The sequence below is a fragment of the Eptatretus burgeri genome, chromosome 14, assembly GCF_056783735.1.
Source record: "Eptatretus burgeri isolate ZD-2024b chromosome 14, Ebu_testis_v1, whole genome shotgun sequence".
NCBI lineage: Eukaryota > Metazoa > Chordata > Myxini > Myxiniformes > Myxinidae > Eptatretus > Eptatretus burgeri.
In genome coordinates this window covers 12,775,581-12,799,772 of record NC_140974.1, presented here as the reverse complement: position 1 = coordinate 12,799,772, position 24,192 = coordinate 12,775,581, and the positions used below count along the sequence as shown (strand labels likewise).

General features: G+C 43.3%; 1 protein-coding gene across 5 annotated transcripts in view; it reads left to right on the top strand.

Annotated features, from left to right (window-relative positions):
- The window catches only part of ADCY8 (adenylate cyclase 8), a 331,462-nt gene that overhangs the window by 238,983 nt on the left and 68,287 nt on the right, over positions 1-24,192 (top strand). For all 5 annotated transcript variants that reach the window (XR_015051030.1, XM_085853744.1, XM_085853746.1 and 2 more), the window contains 6 exons: positions 2,081-2,211; positions 2,776-2,887; positions 3,215-3,342; positions 15,670-15,828; positions 16,083-16,428; positions 19,958-20,161. Coding sequence is in view for 4 of the 5 variants with exons in the window: in XM_085853744.1 (XP_085709870.1) it covers positions 2,081-2,211; positions 2,776-2,887; positions 3,215-3,342; positions 15,670-15,828; positions 16,083-16,428; positions 19,958-20,161 (1,080 nt within the window). In the remaining variant the exon portion in view is untranslated. The remainder of the gene's footprint in view (positions 1-2,080; positions 2,212-2,775; positions 2,888-3,214; positions 3,343-15,669; positions 15,829-16,082; positions 16,429-19,957; positions 20,162-24,192) is intronic.

The window sequence follows — 24,192 nt, the reverse complement described above, 5'->3', positions numbered from 1 at the left end:
CTCATTGCATAATAAAGGAGACCTCGGTGGAACCTGCCCGTGAGAACCTTCGAACCCCACCTGCGATCCACCCTGCAGTTTATACCATCAATGTGGATGGACACTGAAGGCTCCATAAATGGGAAGGTAATACTATACTTTAAACACGTTTTCTTCATATTACACAGGAAAAATTAACCCAAAGATTCCGGTGATGCTGTTGGTTTCCTTTGCTAAAAGGTTCAAGATCTTCGAGATTGTTGATGTAATTGAATAGAACTTTAAGTCCATGGCAGATTGTTCAGGGATGACCTTGCAGGCAGGGTTCTGGTGACTGGTCATTAATTTTGCCCTTGTGGATCTTTTGGATCCAGGACCGAATGTTGGAATTTGTAGGGGGTGGGGGGTGTTCAGGGGTTCTGCCTCAATAATTTGATGAGCAGGATCTGCCTCAACGAGTAGGCCAAATGGTTAGTATTAATCTTGTGGGAACGAGAGGAGGTTAGCGGGGTGGGGGGTTGAATTGGTGATTTAAAGGCAGGAGATACTGTGAATCCAAGCGTACTGAATATGACGGCTCCAAAGATGTCTTAGGCTTCAGTTACTAGTAAGCACCAACATGGAGGATGGAGGCCATATGATTTTTCAGGTTGGGTGTTGGTGGTATCAGGCAAGCTGTCCAACCAATGGGTGCAATGCATTGTTACCCACAGACAGATAAACGGATTAAGAAGCATATTGTTACATTCGAACCAAAATCTAGAACCCGGACCTGAACCAAAATCGAATCGGCTTGTTCTTGTCGCTTACCCAACTCATCCACCATGTTTTGTCATAATCCGTCCACAACTTTTTGAGATAACGTGCAATACTGCATATGTTTTTTGATCCCATCTCTCAATGGTGCAGAATCACTCAAAAAAAAAAAGAAATTAAGATTTTTTTTGTTACCGGATCCGGATTTTGACCCAAATCGAAACAATTCTTCCTTGTCACACACCGAACGTGTCCACCAAGTTTTGGCCGAATCCGTCTGTAACTTTTTGAGATATCCTGTTTACAAACAGACAGACAGACAGTGGTAAAAACAATCTCCGCCCACCTTCTGTGACGGAGGTAACAAATCAATTGGAACGTCTACAACTCGGGATTTGTGTTGATGGCAAATTCTAAGTGAAAGGTGGGAAGGTTTCATTAGCAAGCAGGCTCACACCACCTTCCTTCCTTTTCTCTCTCTATCTCTATCCTCTCTTTCTCTCTCTCTATCTCTATCCTCTCTCTCTCTATCTCTATCTCTATTCTCTCTATCTCTGTCTCTATCTCTATCATCTATCTCTTTCTCTTTCTCTTTCTCTTTCTCTTTCTTTTTCTTTTTCTTTTTCTTTTTCTTTTTCTTTCTTTCTCTCTTTCTCTCTTTCCCTCTTTCCATCTCTCTCTCTCTCTCTCTCTCTCTCTCTCTCTCTCTCTCTCTCTCTCTCTCTCTCTCTCTCTCTCTCTCTCTCTCTCTCTCTCTCTCTCTCTCTCTCTCTCTCTTTCTCTCTTTCTCTCTTTCTCTCTTTCTCTCTTTCTCTCTTTCTCTCTTTCTCTCTTTCTCTCTCTCTCTCTCTCTCCCCTCCGTGACTAAGATTCATGAAAGAGCTCACAGGTACATTTCAGGAAAGACAGACATTGAAGTGCAATGAACAACTCACTGGAGGATATGGGCCTCACAGATGTGTTGCTTCGAGCAAGTCGCTCTTGCCCCTTTTAGACCACAGGGGAGAGTGGTGGAGAATTGGGACATTACCCATAATGTCACCATCGTTGGTCCAATTAGCTGCTGGATTACAGTTGAGAAAGGTCTATCGTGCCCCCACACTGTGCCTGAAACAGATATCAGAATCAGACCAGCTCTAAGATGGAGCGTGTCAGAAGAGAAAATCCGACATTGTCCCACTTCTCCCTGTTCTGCCGTATAGATCGTTCAAGTGGGGATTGCTTTTATTTATTTATTTATTTATTTAGTTCCCATCCCTTCCACCTTTTGAGACCATCCTTCTCTCCACCCCAATTTACTCCCCCACCCCCTACCCCAAATATCCTCCATTCTGCTTCTTTAAAGGAACGCCTGGCACTTTCTGTGCTTCCCCGCTTTGTCGTGCTCGAGATGATCAATGACATGTCGAGTGTGGAGGAAGAGCAGCTTCCAGCGCAGTTTCACAAGATTTACATCCACCGCTACCAGAATGTCAGGTGGTCTAGCCTTACTTCTTGGGACATCCTCTCTTTTCCCCACGTCGTTTGCTCTTTCTGCCATGTGCCATCCTCCTGACTTCCATGGGCATCCCACCCCATTTTACCTTCCACACGATATTAACCTACATGTTAAACCTTTAAGATGCTAGTATTATCTACCCTGATCATATTCCCTATTAAAAATGCATTTTTTGACATTAATGGCTAATCTGTTCCATGTGGGAGCATTACTTTCCAAGACCCACTTGAATTGTTGAGCGTAATAAGTATTTGTGCTCAATGATTGCATGTGTGTTTGAAACAGGTGTTGTCAAAGGAAATTGCTCTCCTGATCATGTGTGCACAGGTGTACATGCATGTACAAGTTTGGGCGTGGGTGTGCCCATGTACATGTATGTGCATGTTCCTTATATGGATGTGTGTGTGTGTGTGTGTGTGTTTTGCATCTCATACACGTGTTATGTTGTGATAATGCATTATCACCATTAAACAAGCTTTGCCACAACCCTCAACCCACCCCCTCCCCATCTTCCCCACCTTCATCTCCCTTTGTGCTTCCAGCATTCTGTTCGCCGATGTGAAAGGCTTCACAAACCTCTCCACAAGCCTCTCAGCCCAAGAACTCGTGCGCATGCTTAACGAGCTGTTTGCTCGATTCGACCGACTCGCTGAGGTAAGTGACATACGGGGAGGAGAATAATTAAAGGGGGGGGGGGAGTTGGGGAAAGGGGGAAGAAAGCGGATGGCAGATATGCATTGGGTGGTTCGTCCGCAGAGAGGGTTATCACTACTTTTCTGCGAGACCCTGATCTTGAGGGATCAGGTTTGAGGTCCTCCTGCACTTGTGACTCGGATGAACCATTACGAAGCAGTCTTTATGCAGATGAACCATCTGTAGCTACCAAGCAATGTGGTCTCCAGATAATTCACATCTCTCATGTGACCCAAGCAGTTAAAGTTCCTTAAATGTCGTATGCCTTCCCTTCCCTTGCATTGTTAGGAATTCCACTGTTTACGAATCAAGATCCTGGGAGACTGTTACTACTGCGTGACTGGATTGCCAGAGCCTCGGCCTGACCATGCTCACTGCTGTGTGGAGATGGGTCTTGCAATGATCAAGGCAATCAGGTAATTGCACATCAACAAATCTGTTATCTTACTTAAAATCCTGGAGTCCCCATTTTTTCTGATGGACAATCTTGAGGAGTTCAAGAAAATTAAAAAAAAACGTCTCAGCATCATCATCATCATCGTTGGATAATAGGTCCAGAGACCTCTTGTAATCTTCATTGTCTGTCTGTCTGTCCGTCTGTCACTATCTTCTCCTAAACGGTTGTGCACAAATTCACCAAACTTGGTAGTTGTGATCACCACATGACAAGAAGATTCTCACCGTGTGCTGCCTCTTTGGCTGCTGGTTGCCTCATTAGTTAGGGGTGCGGCTATGCCGCTGATGCAGTGCCTCTATTATCAGTATGCCGGTGCTCATTTTGCTGACCTCGGAAGGATGACAGGCTGAGTCAACCCCCTGGTGTTAATTCAGTGGCCAACGGGGCTCGAACTCAGGACCCTAGGATCCCAAGCCACCACTTGAACCGCTAAGCCAACACCAGGCTTCCACAAGAAGGTGTGACAGTAATATCATTTTTGGCCCCGCCCACTGGGACCCAAGGGCAGGGTCAAAAAACGATAAAAAATGCATTTATGGATAATGGGTACATTTTAACACTTTTTAAATGAAACTTTGTATATGCAATCAACATTGCGGGACACATGAAATGTGTAACGATTTTTGGATTTGACTCCTGGTTCACGCCCCAAGGAGAAAGGACTTCGGGTTACAGGGGTCAAAACAAAAGATTTTAAAAATCAAACTTTGATATTGGGTCATTCCTGGTGGAACCTTTTGCGATCTTTCAACTTTGCTTTAGGTGGGAAGTGTGGGGATTTGCGATGGCATGCCATCGACTTGGCTCCAGTTTTATTGAATTTCATCTTCAAATGGGGGGAAAAAGACCTAATTTTTGTTCTCTGAAGGTTATTCAGCATATTTGTGGCCTTGAAGAAGGAAAAATAAGGGTTAAATGGTTGCGGAAGGTCTTTGTAAAATAATAGTAACAATAATAATAATAATAATAATAATAATAATAATAATAATAATAATAATAATAAGGTTTATCGGTGTTAATCGGTGCCTGTATAACTGTGACCCTCTGTTAATGGGAAACTTTTCTCTAACAATTGCATTTGTGTCTGGAATTATAAATTGATGTTATAGCAGTAAGCTCTTATCATCCCATTTTACAAATCTCAAACAGGCTTTTGCAACATTAACTTTCTGAGAATCTGGAAAGTTTTTTTTTTTTTTGTCAATGCACTTTGATTCCTTAAAATATTGAGTATAGCCTGATAAGATGACGCAGATGTATCACACGTACATTTGAGCTGTCTAGTCTGCGTTCGATTCCCGACTCAACGATAAACTGTCAAGAGAGTGGGATTGGTGATCTGCAGATGGGGGATTGCATTGCATCATGTGTGACCTCCCACGGATGCTAATCTTGGGGTCTCGTCTGTTATCATTGGTGGATGCAAAGATCCCATGGTGTCTTTCGCGAAGAGCAGATGAGTTGTCGACGACACCCTGAACAAATTGCAAATTCTTGCCCAAATCACCTTCAGTTGAATGTTGGGCCCAGGCCAGCAAGTTCATGAAGGCCTTGGGCCACAAAGTGGTTCCCCCTTCCTCTCCATCCCTCCACCGATCCCGTAAGTAGGTGATTTGGGTTTTAATTAAGTAGTCCTAGTTTTTTTCATTATTCACAATGACACCAAGGCTGACATGTAGTACGTGGTACAATGGTTATTTTAAGCTCGCCGAAGTACCTGTTTTTGCCTGTGGGAATTCAATGAAACACACTAATAGTTAAATTTTTATGTTGTTGACAACAAATCACTACAACCTCAACATACGATCTTCACAAAACATATTACTCGATCACTCCCAGGGAAAAACCGAGGCAGTGTATAAGCAACATATTCATTCGATGCCTGAACACGGAGGTGTTATAATAAACCTTTGTAAAGCGATCTTTTTAAATAACAGGCGCACGTGGAAACACTTTAACAGTTATTATTAAAGGCTAATTGACGTATATGTAGTCAGGGTGTTGTTGACAACAAATCACCACAACCTCAACATACAATCTTCACCATACATATTACTTGATCGCTCTCAAGAAAAAAAAATGCAGGCATGTATAAACACTGAAGGCCAACTATCTGGTTTTATCTGCGGTCAATTTTTTTTTTGTGTGTACAAACATAGCCCTTGACCTTCCTCTGGATGAAAGAGTAGGCCATGCAAAGTTTGGTCGCACTGGTACCTGCAGGGTCCGAATGCACAAACGAACAAAAAAACCCCAAGCAAACTTTCTTCTTTATATTAGATAGCAGAGTTACCCACCCTCTGGGTGGGTCGAGTTTATGCATTACTTGCGGGAAAAAAAGTACAGTCTGTGTTTTGTAAGAAGACGATAGATTTTGTGTGGTATGCACTTAAAAGGTTCGAGATAGTAGTTTGTGTTGAAGGAGGTCAAAATGATCTAATCTCTGAAGCATGTAAAAAGGGTTTAAAAAGGTCGAAAGCTCTAAATGGTCAAGGGTCCAAGCTCTCTAATCTGTCTGAAGGGTGTAAAGGTCTAAATGGTCTTTGGGGTCTTAAAGGGTCTTTGGGGTCATAAGGGTCTTTGGGGTTTAGGGGTCTTCAGAGTCTTAAGTATCTTCGGGGTCTTAAGGGTTCGGGGATTTTTAAGGTCTTTGAGGTCTTTAGAAGCCTTAAACATCTTGGGGGTCTTTAAGGGTCTTCAAAGGTCTAATGGGGTCTCAACAATCTCAAGGGTCAAACTATTTAAAAGGTACATTCCAATAGTATGCACTGTAATTAATAGACATACATGTAGTCAGTGTGCAACTGAAGATGAAACAGTACGTAATTAATAGATATATAGTCATATGGCTTCATGGACAGATGGAGTCTTAAAGGCCTTTGCGGTCTTTGAGGTTGAAAGGGTCTTTGAGGTCTTTAGGGTCTTCGAGGTCTTAAGGCTCTTTAAAGGCTGAGGTGGTGGATGAAAATACCCTGAAGGCAATCCCTGAGTTGGACTTGGTCTGTATGCCAAATATGGTTGTTGTCGGCCCAGCTGTCTTTGTAATAAACATGAACATACATACAGACACAGACAGACAAACAGAGAGATGACAAATTTTATTTGAGATGAACGTATTATTTAGTTAGGTTATAATTGTGGGTGGAGTCAGGCCAGCTGTCCAGCCAATGGGTGTAAGATACAGCTCGGCTAATTCGATATTCTGGTCTTCGCCCCTGTTATGTGTCACGTGATAGCTGTCAGCCAATCGGATTGTATATAAATGAAAAAGAGGGGAATGTGTCCTGTCAAGGCTGAGATGGTGGATTAAAATACCCTGAGGACGATCCCTGGGTCGGACTTTGTGCCAGATGTGGTTGTTGTCGGCCCAGTGGTCTTTGCACAAAACGCGAACAAGCAGAGACAACAAATTTTATTTATTAGATTCGATTAGCGCTCCTTAGTTTCATGTTTGATAAGGAATAAGTGATCGGTGACATGATCTGATGTGCAAATTCCGTCATGTGATCCGTTATGCAAATTTTGGTCAAAAATGCTAATCCGACGATATGAAAGGTACATTGTAGTTTTCCCATTAGTTTGATCAGCACGAGAGCGTGTGAAGACATCGTGGTTTCGATCAAATTTAACGATGACGACACGTCACCGTTTAATCTGCCATGTTCCATCCACTTCCATGATGTGGAAAGAAATTGGTTAATTGGATATTGGGGAATTATTTTAGAACAACAACAATAACAAAGTCTGAGTTATATGGTTTTTACCTGTAAATGATATGGAGAATACTGATTAGGTCGGTTTCTATTTTAAAAATTTTTGAAAGTTGCAAGTCTCACCCCCCCCCCGCCCCACCCATTTCTTTTCCCTTTGATGAGAAAACACCATTGATGAAGTTTCAGCCAAATCGAACTATGTTTAGGGGTCGCTACCGGACATGGAAATTTCAGAATTTAAAAAAATTCCAATAACCCAAAATAAGAAAAAGAAAATCTACTGAATTGAATAACTTCTGGATAAAAAGTAATACAGGCCATGAATTTACAATCATTAGGCATTTATTTCATCAATTTTCAAATCACTGAATACTTGCATAATAATGCATTGAACAATTTCACGATTCTGCAAAAGTTCTTTCTTGCAGGTCGGCATTTTCTTTCTATACTCTGAAACAACCTGGAGCAAATATTGTTTTTGGTCCTCGTTGGAAGTGAGTATTTCATTGTATTCCGTAATTCGAGCTACTCCACTGGAGTGGAGCCGAGTGGTGGAGTAGCTCCACTGGAGTAGCTCTAATGACGGAATACAATGAAATACTCACTTCTAACGAGGACCAAAAACAATATTTGCTCCAGGTTGTTTCAGAGCAAAGAAAGAAAATGCTGAACTGCAAGAAAGAACTTTTGCAGAATAGTGAAATTGTTCAATGCATTATTATGCAAGTATTCAGTGATTTGAAAATTGATGAAATAAATGCCTAATGATTGTAAATTCATGGCCTGTATTACTTTTTATCCAGAAGTTATTCAATTCAGTAGATTTTCTTTTTCTTATTTTGGGTTATTGGAATTTTAAAAAATTCTGAAATTTCAATGGCCGGTAGCGACCCCTAAACATAGTTCGATTTGGCTGAAACTTCATTAGTCGTGCTTTCTCATCAAAAGGAAAAGAAATGGGGGGTGAGAGACGACTTGCAACTTTCAAAGATTTTAAAAAATAGAAACCGGCCTAATACTAATTGGTATAATTTCGCATTCACAATACAATGACACGACTCCGGAACAAGCTGGACGACCGAGCTCCTTTGGAACGTCATATCCCTCGATGGTTGGGAGTAACAAATGAACAAAGACAGAGATCCATGAATTAATTGAGGCCGTGATTGCTTTTCCCTTACACTTACGGAGACCTCAAGAGAGCGATATCACTAAAACACAAAATTATCGACCCACGATGTGGTGCTCACCCCATGGGCTGCACGCGTAACCTTGTGAAGTTGGAAATATATTTGGATTTGACGCAAGCCCCATGCTGGAGGCCACGGCTTACGCATGCACCAAGGGAGTTTATTTTTACTCTCCTTTAAAAAAAATTTTATTCAGGCGATTTCGGGAGCCAACAGCCTTTTGGACCTTTTGGAACCCATTGCCATGGGTTAAAGCTCAGTACAGGTTGTCATCTGTCACCACCTGTCTGGCTAATTGCTGAAACCAATAAAAATCGCGCGCTGCACAACCTCCGGATGATGCTGACGAATTGCTAATGCCAAACTGTCAGAGAAAAACCCATCCATCTTGTCTGTGTGAAGGTAACATAGGTGGTAAGAGTAATGGCCCCTGCTGTTTGGTTCCAGTCTCACAGGAGAGGGGTGGAGCAAAGATAATCCATTTGATTGGATGAGAGCTGGGAGCGTCAGAATTGCAGAATTGCTTCTTTTTAATTGAACATCACAATTCAAGAATACAGCATACTTTGAATTCCCATTAACGTTGTGCAGTGGCCTAGAATTGTGACATTTCACATGCACCTCCATTTACGTTGTCGTTGTCGTTATGATGTTCTGCCCAAAGGCAGGTCCTGCATTGCCTGAGCTGTTTCTTGCCAGGGGTTGTGCTGCACTGGGTGGTTTGCCCTTGCCTTCCCAGCACTAGTTGGAGCAGGGATTTGGAATTTGTTCAGGGTGCCGGTGATAACTTGCCTACTCTTCGCAAAGGACGCTTTATGGGATCTTTAACCTCAACCAACTAATGTCGGCAGATGGAACACCCAATTTAACGTCCATCTGAGGGATGGCACACACATTGATGTAGCACCCTGCCTATGACACACCAGGATGACAGTTTATAGCTGGGTCAAGATTCAGACGACCCTGGCTAGTATGTATACCTCTAGCATCTAGGCCATCCTGTCATTATATTGTTTTACCACCTTCAAAAGCCTGGTGTTGGTTTAACGGTATGGGTGGCAGACGTAGGATATCTTAAGGTCTTGAGTTTGAGCCCCTGTCAAACGCCGTTGAAATAACACCGGGTGGGTTGACTCAGCCTGTCATCCTTCCGAGGTCGGCAAAATGAGTTCCAGCTTACTGGTAACAGGGGCACTGCATCTGCAGAACAGCTGCACCTCCAGAAATTATGCAATCAGCAGCCATAGGCTGCATATGAGACAACCAGCAGCCACAGACTGATCTCTTGTCTGATATTGAGGGTCTCCATCCATTGTTGGGAGAGTTAGAGCAGCATGTCCAAGGTAGTCTGAACCCGAATTGGTGACCTGTGATGAGGTTGTTGGCGAAAAGGACAGATTTCATTATCAACTGCGATGACGAATTCCAGGACCTTGCTTAAGATTGGAAGCAAGCTGATTGGTCTGTAGTTAAGGGGATCAGTTTTTGCACATGTTTTTTTATGCAATGCAGTGATGTTGGTTGATTTCCAAGCAAATGGAAGGCTACCTAGGGTAAATGACAGGGTGAAAAGGGCAGAGAAAGAGGATGCGCAAGACCAGTCGAGCAGGATTTTACAACTCCTGAGCTGATGCTATCCGGTCCAGCAGCAGAGTCAGAGAGTCGATGGTTGTCAGAAACTTGTCCACCTTCTGATGTGCAAAAGTCACAGAGTCCAGGAGCAGTTGGTTGCAACTGGTAAGGGTGCGTATGGAGAGTGAGGAGTTGGGGGCACAATATTTGTAAGCAAACACAGAATTGAGGCATTCGGCCTTCTCACAAGCAGCTGTGGTGCCTTTTGAAGTGAAGGAAGGGAGAGGGAGCAGACATCAGAGACTGACGTAACAAGGTGCCACCAGATTTTAGAGGAGGGAGACAGGGTTGAGAGTTCAGCCTTAAGTTTGGCCAGATGTTGTTTTCTGGCTTTCCTGAGAGTGCAGACACACTTGTTTGGGGGTTTGTGGAATGATCTGAAGTCGCCCTTGGTCGGATTTGCCTTCCAGGATGAGAAGGCTCGACGTTTGAAGACAACTATCTCACCATGAGATTCTGTGGCCCAGGGGTGAGAGGATAGGTATGATAACTGCAGGTGAGATGGTATAAATAATGGTGCTACATAACGGAAAGCAAGCTTGTGTGGAAGGATTTCCAGGCAGTATTAATATCAGGAGAGGTGGAAATGAAGGACCAGTCTTGACATGAGATGGCAGCTTGCAGTCCCTGCCAGTCAGCTTGAGTGAACTGCCAGACTCGACGGTGCTCTCTCACTATAGCCAAAGAGATGTTGACTCTCACAAGCACATGAACAGATGAACCAATTGGGGCGGAAGAGGAACAGGAGACTCATCGATCACATTTTGTTGGAAAATTCTTCATTACCAAGTCCCAAAGGGAGCAGTGTGCAATTGGGAGATATCGGGGTTGGAAAGTTCACCGATTTGGGTGAGTCCCATATTTGCATATCGCACTTGATTTTGTGCCTTACCGCTTACAGGCAAACACTCTGGTCAAGAGAGGATTGTTGAGTAACTGGTGTCCCTTTAGGTTGACAGAGCTACAGGTTCCAACTCAATGACGTCAAAATTAACAATATAAAGGCAAATCAAATTTATTTTACAATGCTTTTGGTCTCACAACAAGTAGACATTGTGGTCAGTAGATGCTCAGGGTGCACCCGAGAGAATCTAAAATTCCAAAGCCTCTGGAGTCCTAAAATGGGTCCTGGACCACAGCATCTTCGCGCTCGCAGCATCTGGGATGTGATGTACCCATTCATTTGATTTCTGGACCACCCCTTTCAAAAAATTGTGGATCCGCCCTGCTACTATTACGACTACTGCTATTACAGAAGCCCGGTGTTGGCTTCACGGCTAGGGTGGCTGGCTTAATATGTTAGGGTCTTGAGTTCAAGCCCATGTCAAGCCGTGGAATTAACACCAAGCGGTTTGACTCAGCCTGTCATCCTTCCAAGGTTGGCGAAATGAGTACCATCTTGCTGGTAATGGGCACTGCATCAGTGGCACAGCTGCGCCCTGAGAAAATGATGCAGTCAAGCAGCCACAGGCTGCATACGAATAAATAAAACTCCTATTATGTCAAATTATGACGACTACTACAACTACTACTACTACAAGTACCACTACTACTACTACTACTACTACTACTACTACTACTACTACTACTACTACTACTACTAACCTCAATGCACGAGGAAGCCATTCGGTTCATCAAGTCTGTGCAATGCTTGCCAACTTATGTGTATTTGTACGTGCTCTACCCTTCAGGTCCTTGGTGCTTCCAGTCTTGCTCTCTGGATGTGAGACTTGGACTCTGACCTGGGATCTGAGATGGAGACTTTATTCCTTTGGCACCAGGTCTCTTCGGACAATCCTTGGCTCTCACCGTCAGACTTCATGTCCAACGAGCAGTTGTTGAGAGAGACTCCAATGAGATTTGTTACCTGCATAGTCCATGAGAATCAGCTGCGGCCGTATGGACAAGTGGCTCGTTTTCCTGACGCTGACCCAGCTCATCAGATTCTCTCAGCGAGGGAGTCTCATGAGTGGAGGAGGCCAATGGGCCGACCACCTGCCTCGTGGTTGCAGCAGGTTGATCAGCAAGCATCCCAAGGAGATGGGATGGGCCAGACATCTGCCTGGGGGCGAGACAGAGGCCCCTAGAGTACCGGCGGAAAGTGGATGCAGCGACGCGCTGGTCCGACACATGCTCCCATACCTGACTTGACCTGACCTACCCTTTTTAAATACGGAGTGTCGAGCAAGGCAGCAGCACGTGCCATTTTTAGTCTTTGTTATGACTCAGCTGGGGTCCGTTTCAAACCAACGACCTACCAGTCAGAGGTGGTGCTCTAACCATTTCACCGCCAAGTCTGATTCACCGAGTAATGTTGTTTCCTTTCTTATTAAATAGCTTTTTCTGTTGGCGCCCAGTGTTGAGGACACATGACTGGTATCTCAGAGGTTATCTAACCCTAATCCTATCGGCCCAATCCAACATCAGCAGTATTGCAGGATGTGGTATCTATCTATAACTGAAGAAAGTGATCTAGTTTTACATTAATTACGAGGTCACTTCATTTTAAGTCGTTCATAGAAATGCACTTGGTTCCGTTCATGACATTCAGCGAGGAGCTAATCTGTGTGCCCTGCCTGTTCTGGTCGAGGTGTGATATCGGTCCACACATTTTTGTTCCCTCAGGGCACCTTGGGATTGGTGCTACAATTCTATCTATGAAAAGGCAGCACTGCCCCCAAAATCCTCTATAAAAAGACACACGATTCATAAAATGTGTGCACCTCATTTTGATTCACATCCTGTCTTTTCTCGACCTTTGTTCATTTTTCTTTCATTCCCTCCGAAACCGAAGGTGAAGGAGGTTATGTTTTCACCCCCTTTCTGTCTGTTTATTTGTTTGTTTGTTTGTTTGTTTGTTTGTTTGTCTCTGTGCAGAATATCTCAAAACGTTGTGGACGAATCTGGATGAAATTTGTTGGGCAGGTTGGGCGTGTGGCATGGACGAACTGGTTAGATTTTCGTGAAGATCTGAATCCGGATCTGGATACGAGAATTATTTAATCTTCAAAGTGATTCTTCACCATTGAGAGATTGGGCCAAAAACGATATAGTACTGTACGGCATGATATTTCAAAAATGTGTTGGGCCCGATATGTTCTCGTGGATCGGGTATTACGTGGTGGAGGTATGCGTTCTACCGAGTGTCCTTCTAGTTTTATATATTTTTTTTACCTTCACCACCAAAGGTGGACGGAAGCTATGTTTTCACACCTGTTTGTCTGTCTGTCTCTGTCTGTCTGTGAGCAGGATATCTCAAACATTTATGGAGAGATTCCGATGAAATTTGGTGGACAGATTGGGTGTGTGACGAGTGAAGATCCAAATTCAGATATGAGAATAAAAAAAAATAATATTCAAGTGATTCTTCACCATTGAGAGATGAGGCCAAAAATGATACATCGCATGATATCTCCAAACATTGTGGACGAGTTATGACAAAACTTTGTGGATGCATTAGGTGACACGAACAAGGCGATTTGATTTTGGTTTAGGTCCGGATCCAGATCCAGCCGATCAATGGGATACAAAACGTAAACTGTTCAGCCTGGCAGAGCTATGTGGACTTTTAGGTCCTCTTTTTTTTTTCCCCGCCTGTCGAACCAACTTCCACATCCTCTTCAATCTCATTCTTCCCTCCAGATCTTCAAGACAGCTGTTCACCAACATCTCAGATCGTCCCCAATCCAAAACCATGGTCTTCTCGACCCTCGTTAACACCCCCCCCCCATCCAAATCCCTCCTCCTTCCAAATTATCTTTGTAAAGTCACATTGTACATGACATGGACCCACCTTGTACTTGAAGCACTGAGATTTAAAGATTGCTAGTCATCTCAACTGGTCACACAGGCCGGACATTACATTGGGTTTGGATATACACTTTCAGTGTTTGCAGTGGTCCACGTCACTGCCCTGTGGATATATCTTTATTACCTCTGCCCACCGAAGGGGGACGGAGGTTATGTTTTCATCCCTGTCTGTCTGTCCGTGTTTTTTATGATGAAAATTGAAAATTTTCCTCATATATCGGTCTGTCTCGTTCGTTTGTATGTTCATCTGTGATAATTCACAAGCGCTTTCAGCTATCGTCATCAAACTTTACCGGAGGATTTTGAAGGACAAAAGTGAGGCTGTCAATGTTTTTTGATCATATATGTCAAAGGTCAAGGTGACGGTGACATCATTTGCATGATTTTCTTCATACCTGTCAGGCTACTGCCTGACACCTTCTTGTTTGTCTGTCTGTTTGTTTGTGTGTCGGATATCTCAAAAAGTTGTGCACGGATTCGGACTAAACTTGGTGGACAGGTTGGGTGTGTGACAAGGACGAATTGGTTCGATTTTGGTGAAGATCCGAATCCAGATCCGGGCGATGGTATGCGCTCTACCGAGTGCCCTTCCAGTTTCATTCAGTTTTGATGAGGCTTCTCGTATTTGATTCTGTTTCTCTTGATTCGTCAATCCAGTCTGACATCATTGCTAATGTCCTGATCAATACAAATTGTTTTACTCAAAATACCGTTCATGTTGGACTTTTGGGAGCAAGCTCTGTATAATGAACTAATTTGTCTTCTTTACAAGGCATTACGAGTCTAGACTTGAGTTTGAACTTCTCTCTTTAGGGGTTGTCACCATTGGTAAATTTGATGTTCTCTCTATTTCCATCTCTCCACACATCTCCCTATGTCAACCTACATTGACCTCTCTCTCTCTCTCTCTCTCTCTCTCTCTCTCTCTCTCTCTCTCTCTCTCTCTCTCTCTCTCTCTCTCTCTCTGTCTGTCTCTGTCTCTGTCTCTGTCTCTGTCTCTGTCTCTGTCTCTGTCTCTGTCTCTCTCTCTGTCTCTCTCTCCCTCTCTCTCTCCCTCTCTCTCTCCCTCTCTCTCTCTCTCTCTCTGTCTCTCTCTCTCCCTCTCTCTCTCTTTCTACCCCATCTCTCTCCCTCTCTCTCTTTCTACCCCATCTCTCTCTCTCTTTCTACCCCATCCCTCTCCCTCTCCCTCTTCCCCTCTCTTCCCCTCTCTTCCCCTCTCTTCCCCTCTCTTCCCCTCTCTTCCCCTCTCTTCCCCTCTCTTCCCCACTCTTCCCCTATATACCCCTCTCCCACTCTTCCCCACTCTTCCCCTCTCTTCCCCTCTTTTCCCCTCTCTTCCCCTCTCTTCCCATCTCTTCCCCTCTCTTCCCCTCTGTACCCCTATCTACCCCTCTATCCCCCTCCCAAAAGCTCTTCATCTTTCCATCTCTCGATATGAGTGGTAAATCTATTCAAGTAATGCTAATCACATAAGTGAGCTGCTCGGTTGTCGCTGCTTTTTTCCTTTTGTTTTGTCCTTGTTATATGTGTTACTTAATTGCGGTATCCGAATATGTTTTAAATTTTCGTATTTTCATGTGTTCTTTATTGTCTGCTTGTAACTTTTCAGCAAAAGCATTTTTTTTAACCTGCTATAAGTGCTGTTCCATCTTGATGAAGGATTTATCTGCTTTGGGCGAGGATTCCCTTCGTCTTCATCATCAATTTTTTCATGTTCTTGGACTTGTTTGACCAAGATGTAATATTGCCTCTTTTGGCTTTTCAAACTCTTGGCCTCTCATTGGCCAAACATGAACATTTCAAACTATTATTTTCAGTGGCTATCCATAATGCTGTCCTTCAAAGGTAGAATATCTCCCTCTGTTTCCAATTCCATTGTTTCTCTTTCCATTCAAATGTCCAATGCTTTGTTTTCCTAACTCACTCCTAAATTGCCAGGTTTGTGCGGAAGATGACGCAGCACGACGTCGATATGCGCATTGGGATCAACACTGGCTCTGTGCTTTGTGGTGTACTGGGCCTGCGTAAGTGGCAGTTTGACGTCTGGTCGTGTGACGTGGACATTGCCAACAAACTCGAAGCTGGGGGAATCCCTGGGTATGTCCGTCATTGTTCCGGGATGAAGAACTACAGGGTGATATCATGGGGTGGGGATGGGGGTGGAGGTGGGAGTTATTTGATATGTGTAAATGCTTAATTAACTCAAATGTTTGATGGTTTAAACTCTAAACAATTAAAGTTGGAGTTCTCTTTAAGCTTTTATTTTTGGTCATGTTGACCTCAGAAAATCTTACTTTCATTCTGTTTCCTTTTCTGTCTTAATCACCCTCTTTCTCCTTCTGTCCACCTAGCCGTGTGCACATTTCCCGTTCTACCCTTGACTGCCTCAGTGGGGATTATGAGGTTGAGGAGGGGAATGGCCAGGAGCGCAATGACTTCTTGAAGCGTCATGGCATCGAGTCATTCTTGATCAAACAGCGTGATGAGGAACTCCTCGCACCACCTGATGAGGCTCGCCCACCCACCAATGGGCACTGCTCAAATGGTAGCAGCGGAGGAACCGCAGCACCCACAGGCACAGTCACGGGGGCTGCCACACCAGGAGCGATGGCAGAGACACGACATCGATCTCTCACTCCTTCCGAGAGCTCCTGGAGCCCAGAGCTGCCATTCGATAACATCGTCGTGAAGAATAGCGTGAGTCCCTTGCTTCAGAATAAAGATGTCATTGTTCTTAATGTGTTTATTTATTTTCTCAACATAATCGAGGCTCTTGGAAGGACAATGTGACAGAGGGTATGAACTGAGAGTAGGGCAGCGGAGATTCTCTTGGGCACAATAAGCAAGGGAATGAGTGAACTGGTAAAGAGGAGATAAAGGAGGTGAATAACCAATGCAACCTGCAATTTCGTAATTAAGATTGGGGCAAGGATGGGAGTGGACACAAGATAGTGGTGCACTGCTTGCTTGAAGCCATGGAAGGAAGAATGTAAAAGCACGGCCTCTAGAAGGCGGTTACACATACGGGAGACACAAGGAAATAAAGAGTATTTACAAATCTTCTTTGGGTAGTCAGCCTGGATTTTGTGATGGAGGGACATCTGAGATTGGCAGGTAATGTTGCATGACCACCTGAGAGTGACCTGCTGGAGTTGCTATTGAATGGATTCTACCTGTTGGGAAAAGAAAGAGAGGGAGGCCAAAAAAGATTTGCAGGACGACCTTCAAAAAATACTTGAATGAGAGTGAAACCACCTGGAGCGGAGCGAAAGAGATGCTTGGAACTGGATTGAATAGGGACGATTTGCTTCCCAATGTCCCAAGTGGGACAGACAGGAGGAACTAACTAACGAACCAGCAGGGGGTTTACTGGAAAAACGGGTTGGTTCAGGAGGGGTTGGAGGACTGAAAAAGCAGAGGGGGCAATACCAGAGGAGAGATGGCCTCGAATAAAGCCTAAATAAAAACAGAGGCTCCTGACTTCCCTGCAACGCGGGAGCGGGACACCATGTGCTTCGGCCTCATCATGGGAGATTCCAATAATGTTGGGACCTTTAGATGCCACAGAATCCCCGAGAGACAGATATGATGCTGGGGCACCAGCCCATAGGTGAGAGCAGTATTCCACTGAGCTACAACAGCCTTGCATGAGCAACCCAGAAGTCATTGGCTAATGGCGAGGCCTCAATGTTGAAGAGATTGGATTTCTTCCAGTGATTGAGCATGGAAATATATAGGTTGAATTTGATTGAATGTCCTGCATTCAATTTCTGATTAATTCACGTCCGACTACAAACTACTGTGATGATGCACAGTTTGGGCACCGTATCATGAAGCATGATGTGCATTGAGGGAGATGTGAAACCAGCTTTCACATCTGCAATCGTGTTGATGGAATAGATCCATCTGCACCTTTTACACAGGATAGGTATTTATGTTGACAACATGGAAAGGTAACCATTCCTCCTCTGTATCTCAACATGTTAGTTTTACCTACGGAAACCAATGAACTACCTATGAAACAACGATAAACCTCATATTAACCAAACCGATATCACCTTAAAGTTCAGAACAATTTAATCACTGTATTACTTGGGTGAGGCCTAAGGACCGATTTAACCTCCTCAACTTGTCAGTAATTCAATTGTAATAATTTACGCTTTCTCATTGCAATTGCATTTTGAAGCCTCTCGTATGATTTTCTTGTTTGGAATTATCTGGAAAGAGAAAGAGAAAAATCTCTCGCACCAAATTGGTACTTCAAATGGACAATTCAAACCACTCAGCAGCAACGAATCAAAATCCCTTCGTTGATTCACTTCTCATTATTTAAAATAACGTGGTCCAGCAATAACGAGCAAGTGATGCACGTTGAAAACTCAAATCGTGAAATCCGTTGAAATGAAGTAAGAAGTTTTTTTGTTTTGTTTTGCTTTTTTTGGACAAAAAAAGTAAATTTCAAAATTTCTTTGTATTGAGAGTTTTGAGGCTTGTGGAGGAGTTAGAACACAGGATGGACCAGGACATAACAGAACAAAAAGAACAGTGGATGGGGGTGGGGGTGGCATACCAACGGTCGGGTAGAGAGATAAAATAGAGGGAGACTTCACGAGGATTTCCAAGGAACCTCAACTCAGGAGGCTCACCATTCGGTCCATCAAGCCTGCACAATCGTGGCAACATCTTGGTACTTCCCCGACTCCCACCCCCACTACTTCCAGATACATATCCAACTCGATTTTATAACTATTCACCCACTTTACTGTCTGATGGTTTTACTCATTCATTCGTATGCAGCCTGTGGCTGCTGGCTGCATCATTTTCTGAAAGCTGTGCCGCTGATGCAATACCCCAATTACCGGTAAGCTGTTGTGTTAATTCAACGGGAGAGACAGGGGCTTGAATGCAAAACCTGAAGATCTTAAGACAACACCAGACTTTGTCTGATACTGTGGCCTCAAAGTTCAAGAGACTGGACTTCTTGCAGTGATTGATCATGAAAATTGCTCGGTTGAATTTCCATTGAACGTCCTGGATTCAATTTCTGATTAATTCACTGAGCTATAACGGCCTTGTATGAGCAGCCCTGGAGAAGTCATTGGCTGATGGCGAGGCCTCAAAGTTCAAGAGACTGGATGTCTTCCATCACTCGGAGAGTGAAATAATGCATGGACTTGAAAGAAAGGATGTGGGGAAGAATGAGAGTAAGAGGAGGGGGGAAGAGGACAATACAGTTGCAAACTCTCAATCATAGAAGTGGAATGGAAAACTGGGGAACAAGCAGAAATGGAACAAAAAAAAAAATACAAAATGAAGAGTAGCGTAAGTGAGTGAGTGGTAGAAAACCTGACAACCTGGAAAGACATGGGTTTGGAGAGGGATGATGAGCGTACAAAAGATCATGTGTATGGATGGAGGACAAATTTAATTGATAAACCGTTTTGATAAATTAGGCCTTCAAGCTGAATGTGGACTTCACGCTGGCACCTGGAGGGCACAGACTCAAATCCTGATAACGTTATCGATTGGTACATCATCTCGTCATTTTCACGCTTACCGCAATACTGTACCGGTCTATCGAGCCAGAATGATGTCTTTTGCATATCAACAAGTTTCTCGACTCGGTAGAGCGTGTCTATATGCTATGAGGTGTTTCCATCACCAAGTCGTCAATTCACACTCAATAATCCAGTTTACCAATTGCGTTTGCTTGAGGTCACCTGGTACAATAGCCTAAAGGTTTGCACACTTGCAACTGAGTTGTGTAGCCTGGTTTTGAATGTCGACCCAGCTATTATCCATCGCCCTGGTGTTTCACATCCACTGTGATGAATCAATGTGTGTGCCATCCATTCTAAGCACGTTAAGCAGGAGGACCCATCTGCCAGTGGACGTTAAGACCCCATAGTGTCTTTCTCCAAGAGGAGGTGAGTTGTCACTAACATCCTGAACAAATTACAAATTCCTGCCCAAACCTACAGGGGGCACGATCGTCGGCAAGGCCACACTCCCATAAATGATGTGAAACCAGCTGCACAATCATGAATTAATAATTATCTGCTTAAGGATGCATCATACGTCCCATAAAGCAGATGCAAGAGGTAATCTGCATTATTTTATGAATTGATGACATGGTGATGGAAACTTAACGTCACTGTAAGATTAATCTCAGAACGTTCTCCTTCCATACATGATGTCTCACGATCTTCCATCCCACATGCCATAGACCCTGGCAGCACTCACCAGGAACACCATGAATCTGCTACCTTCCAGCCTCGCTCCCACACTGTCACGTGGGGGTGGTGCCGCACCAGATGAGGTGAGCAGGCGAATTGAACTGGCTATCGACGTACGGAGTGGAGACAAACTGCGCCAGGAACACATCCAGCGTTTTACTCTGGCCTTCAAGGAGCCCACTGTTGAACTCAAGGCAAGAAAGCACTTTGGGATCATCTGCAGAACATCTGATCAATTAATGACATTCTTTGCAAAGATATTAATTACCGTGTGGTGTGTGTGTGTGTGTGTGTGTGTGTGTGTGTGTGTGTGTGTGTGTGTGTGTGTGTGTGTGTGTGTGTGTGTGTTTTGTTTTTAAACCAACCACAATTATTGACATCCAGACATTGTAAGGAAAAAAGGGGATATTGTTGTGATTTGTTGTTGACCAGTATTCTTAACACCAATCAATCATTTAAGAGAATGATGGAGAATTGCTGAGTCATTCCATGGTATTGCTAAGAGAAGCTGAACAACTAAAGCAAGCTGGTTGTAGTTGGGAAGATCCATAATCAAAACTGAAGGCACCACCATCTCGTAAAGCTGCCCAGGAGGCAAGTTTCAGGTCCAAAGTCTCAACCTTGGAGTCTTCTTCTTCATCAGGATGCAGCACAAGGCTGTGGGGTAGCATCATTGGCTGAGAGCGCGGTTGTGCCGCTAATGCAATGCCCTCTGGTGGTTGGAGCAGGAATTTAGAACTTGGCCATGTTGCCAGAGATTGCTCACATACTCTTTGTGAAGAACACCATGGGATCTTTCAAATCCACCAACGGATGCTGGCAGACGGGATTCTCGTTTTTTGTCCATCCAATTGACGGCACACACATTGATGAATTGCCCTGCCTGTGAAACACAGGGATGACAATTTATAGTTTGGTCGGGATTCAAACCCAGGCTAAACAGCCAAGAGGCAAGTGTGCGTACTTCTTGGCCATCCTGTCAGCCCTAACCTTGCAGTAGTCTCCTCTGGGATTGTGCAAGCATCCTGTGCCAGGTGTGAAGTACCATCCCAAAGTGATGGTGGAGGTGGTGGGGGAGAGGAGGTGGTGGTATCACGTGGCTGTTAGTGAGACCTAACGTTGTTTTTGTCATCACCTTACATGTGACATTGGGAGTGGATCTGCACGTGACTTGTCCACTAGGTCACTATATTAGCCGGCTTTAACATTGCCTCAGTTTGCATAATGTAAAAACAATTTTTTCACGCCAGTATATTCTGCGCTGAAAGAACAATGATTTGCAGCATTTATAAAGGGAAGAAAGTCTCAGTGGGTTTTTGCGCTGTTGGGTTTGCAATCGGAGCTGCTCAGGTTGCAGAGATAACTTTGGCTAAATCCATTTCAAAGCAATCCATGGAAGCCCCCCCCCCCCCCCGACGTGTTGCTTTCGAATGATGAAGTCAAACAATGTGATAATTTATGCAGGTGCTCTGAAGATTTCAAAAAAAACAGTTTATTGAGGAAGGTGAGATAACCTTAAATGAATGGGATGCATGACTGGTGAGGGATTTAGCAAACGAGGCAAGAAAAGATGGAGTTTTTCACCTTAGCATCAAAATTCTGATTTCACACATTCTTTGTAAATTGCACATTCTGTGCACACACTTTCCCTGTAAAATCCACACTGCACACTGTTCCTGCAGATGTCTGACAGGTGTGAAAGGGATATGAATTTAAGCATCGATAGAACTGTTATAACAGATCATAACTGGAGCGCATGCTTCCGCCACGCAGTGCCTGATCCACCTGACCATATCAGGCCCAATGCATGTTTTAAAACATTGTGCTATATATCGTTTTTGACACAATCTCTCAGTGGTGAAGAATCAATTTAAAAATTAAAAAAAAAAACTCTTGTGTCCGGATCTGGATTCGGATCTTCACCAAAATCGAATCAATTCGTCCTTGTCACGCACACAACCTGCCTACCAAATTTCATCCGAATCCATTCACAACTTTTTGAGATATCTTGCACATATATTTATCCGAAACAAAAGAATCAAACAAAGAAACAAGAAGAGCATGATACTTGCAAAATCCATCAAACAAATTTGACCTTAAAAATAATTGGTGGTTGAATTCAGTAACCTGGACTATAAATCCTCTTCAGATTTGAATTCAATCAGATGAAAATTGAGGATTTTAGAAATTCCACCTTAGTTGTTGACTTTGGGGCTATGTTGACCTTTTGGTCTCAAACAATAGTAGGCTTCTCCTTTATGAAAAACTCCACCATGTGGTGACTTTTCTTGAAGATCAGTTTAAAATTGTGACCTGTAGGCGATAGACAGACAGACAGAATAACAAAATTGACTGACCAATATACCTGAAAATTCTTCGATTTTGCAGGTAACAAACAAACAGACTAAGAGGGGTGAAAACATAACCTCCTTCACCTTCAGTGGCGGAGGTAACAAGAACAGCACTATGTGGAGCATATACCTCCGCCAGGCTGAACAGTTTGTTTTGTATCCCACTGATAGGTCGGATCTGAATCCAGACCTCAGATAAAATCGAATCGGTTTGTTCTTGTCACCGACACAATTCATCCACCAAGTTTTGTCTCGTCTCGTCCACGGCTTTTTGAAACACCATGCCATACGTGTATCATTTTTGGCCCTATCTCTCAATTGAGAAGAAACACTTGAAGAATTCTAAACATTCTCGCATCTGGATCTGGATCCTCACCAAAATAGAATCAGTTCATCCTTATCCACGAGGAACAAAAACGTCTCCACCTATGATGTCATGGGTCACATGGATTGGCAGCTATGATTTTTTTTGAAGAATATACCTTAAAAAATCATTCTCCAAATCGAGGGGAAACTTCACCGACGTTCCCCAAGCCTTGGGGATACCAGGGTATTCACAAATAATTAATTTGGTCATATGGTCTGGCAGCCATATTGGGTTGAACTAAAATCTTCTTTTTTTTTAAGTCTTTCTCTTGAACCGTTTCATCAATCGACGCGAAATGTCAGTTATGATCGAGTGGTCATGTGGAATATATATATATATATATATATATATATATATATATATATATATATATATATATATATATATATATATATATATATATATATATATAATTTTAATCTGATCGGATGCATGGTCTGACAGCCAGAATTATTTAATATTTCGCATCTGGTTTCAGGGATTTAAATCAAATTTAGTACAAGTATGTATAATGATGTATCAATGTGGGTGGAAGCATATCTAGCGACGTCGTGATGTCGAAGAGTGCCCTTCCAGGTGTCATTGTTCCTTATTCTTATAGCTTTCCTTAATTGGCACCAAGGCCCGTAACTGAAGGCAAGATTTTTGGGGAGGCCTCAAAAACTTTTAGGTGGGCCAATCAGATACTTTCAAAGGCTTGGAAAAACCCATTCACACAGTACACAAAATGTGTTTCTGAATAAATATCCCTCGTTTGTTAAGAATAGAATAAGACTGGAATATGCGTTATTGGCCATGATTGGCATGTTGGAAAAGAAAACGGGCGAGAGAGTTGAGAATGCCAAAGGTTTTAACTGTTCAAAGCGTTAAAAGAAACAGAGTTGGGGGGAATGTGAGGAAGAGTGTGAGAATGAAAGAAGGAGAAAAAGTGAAGGAAGAGCAAAATTGTTGGGAAAAGAGCCTCTCAGGCCGATTACCAAGAACGACCATTCATAAAACAAGGAGGAAGTGTGTAGTGCTTATTTGAGTTTGCAAAAAATTCATGTAAACACGAATCTTGCACAAAGCATGCCTTATAAACGTACAGAACTTTAATGCAATGATAGATGAAGGCATAAACACATCAAACGAGGACATCTCAGTTACCACAAGTATCACCACATCCTGTTGGCAATTTCTTGTCCCCATCTCATGGAGCAAATGGATAAATCCAACAGAACTCCTGCACAAAATCAAAGTAAATCTTTCCATTTTATTAAAAAACAAAAAGGATGCAATCAAAAACAAACAAAAAACTTGAAATAACAAGAGTCTGCATTAAAAAAAAACATCTTGAAATAAACTTTCAGTAATGGCACAAACACACGAGTCAGAGTTTCCTGTAGAACAAAGATGTGCAGTACCAGAAATTGAGAGAATTGTTTAATAAGCTTTCCTCCAATGATAGTACTGTGTACATCTGTCACCATGGCCGGCCCTCACGTCTTCGGTGCCCCCTCTCCATTTG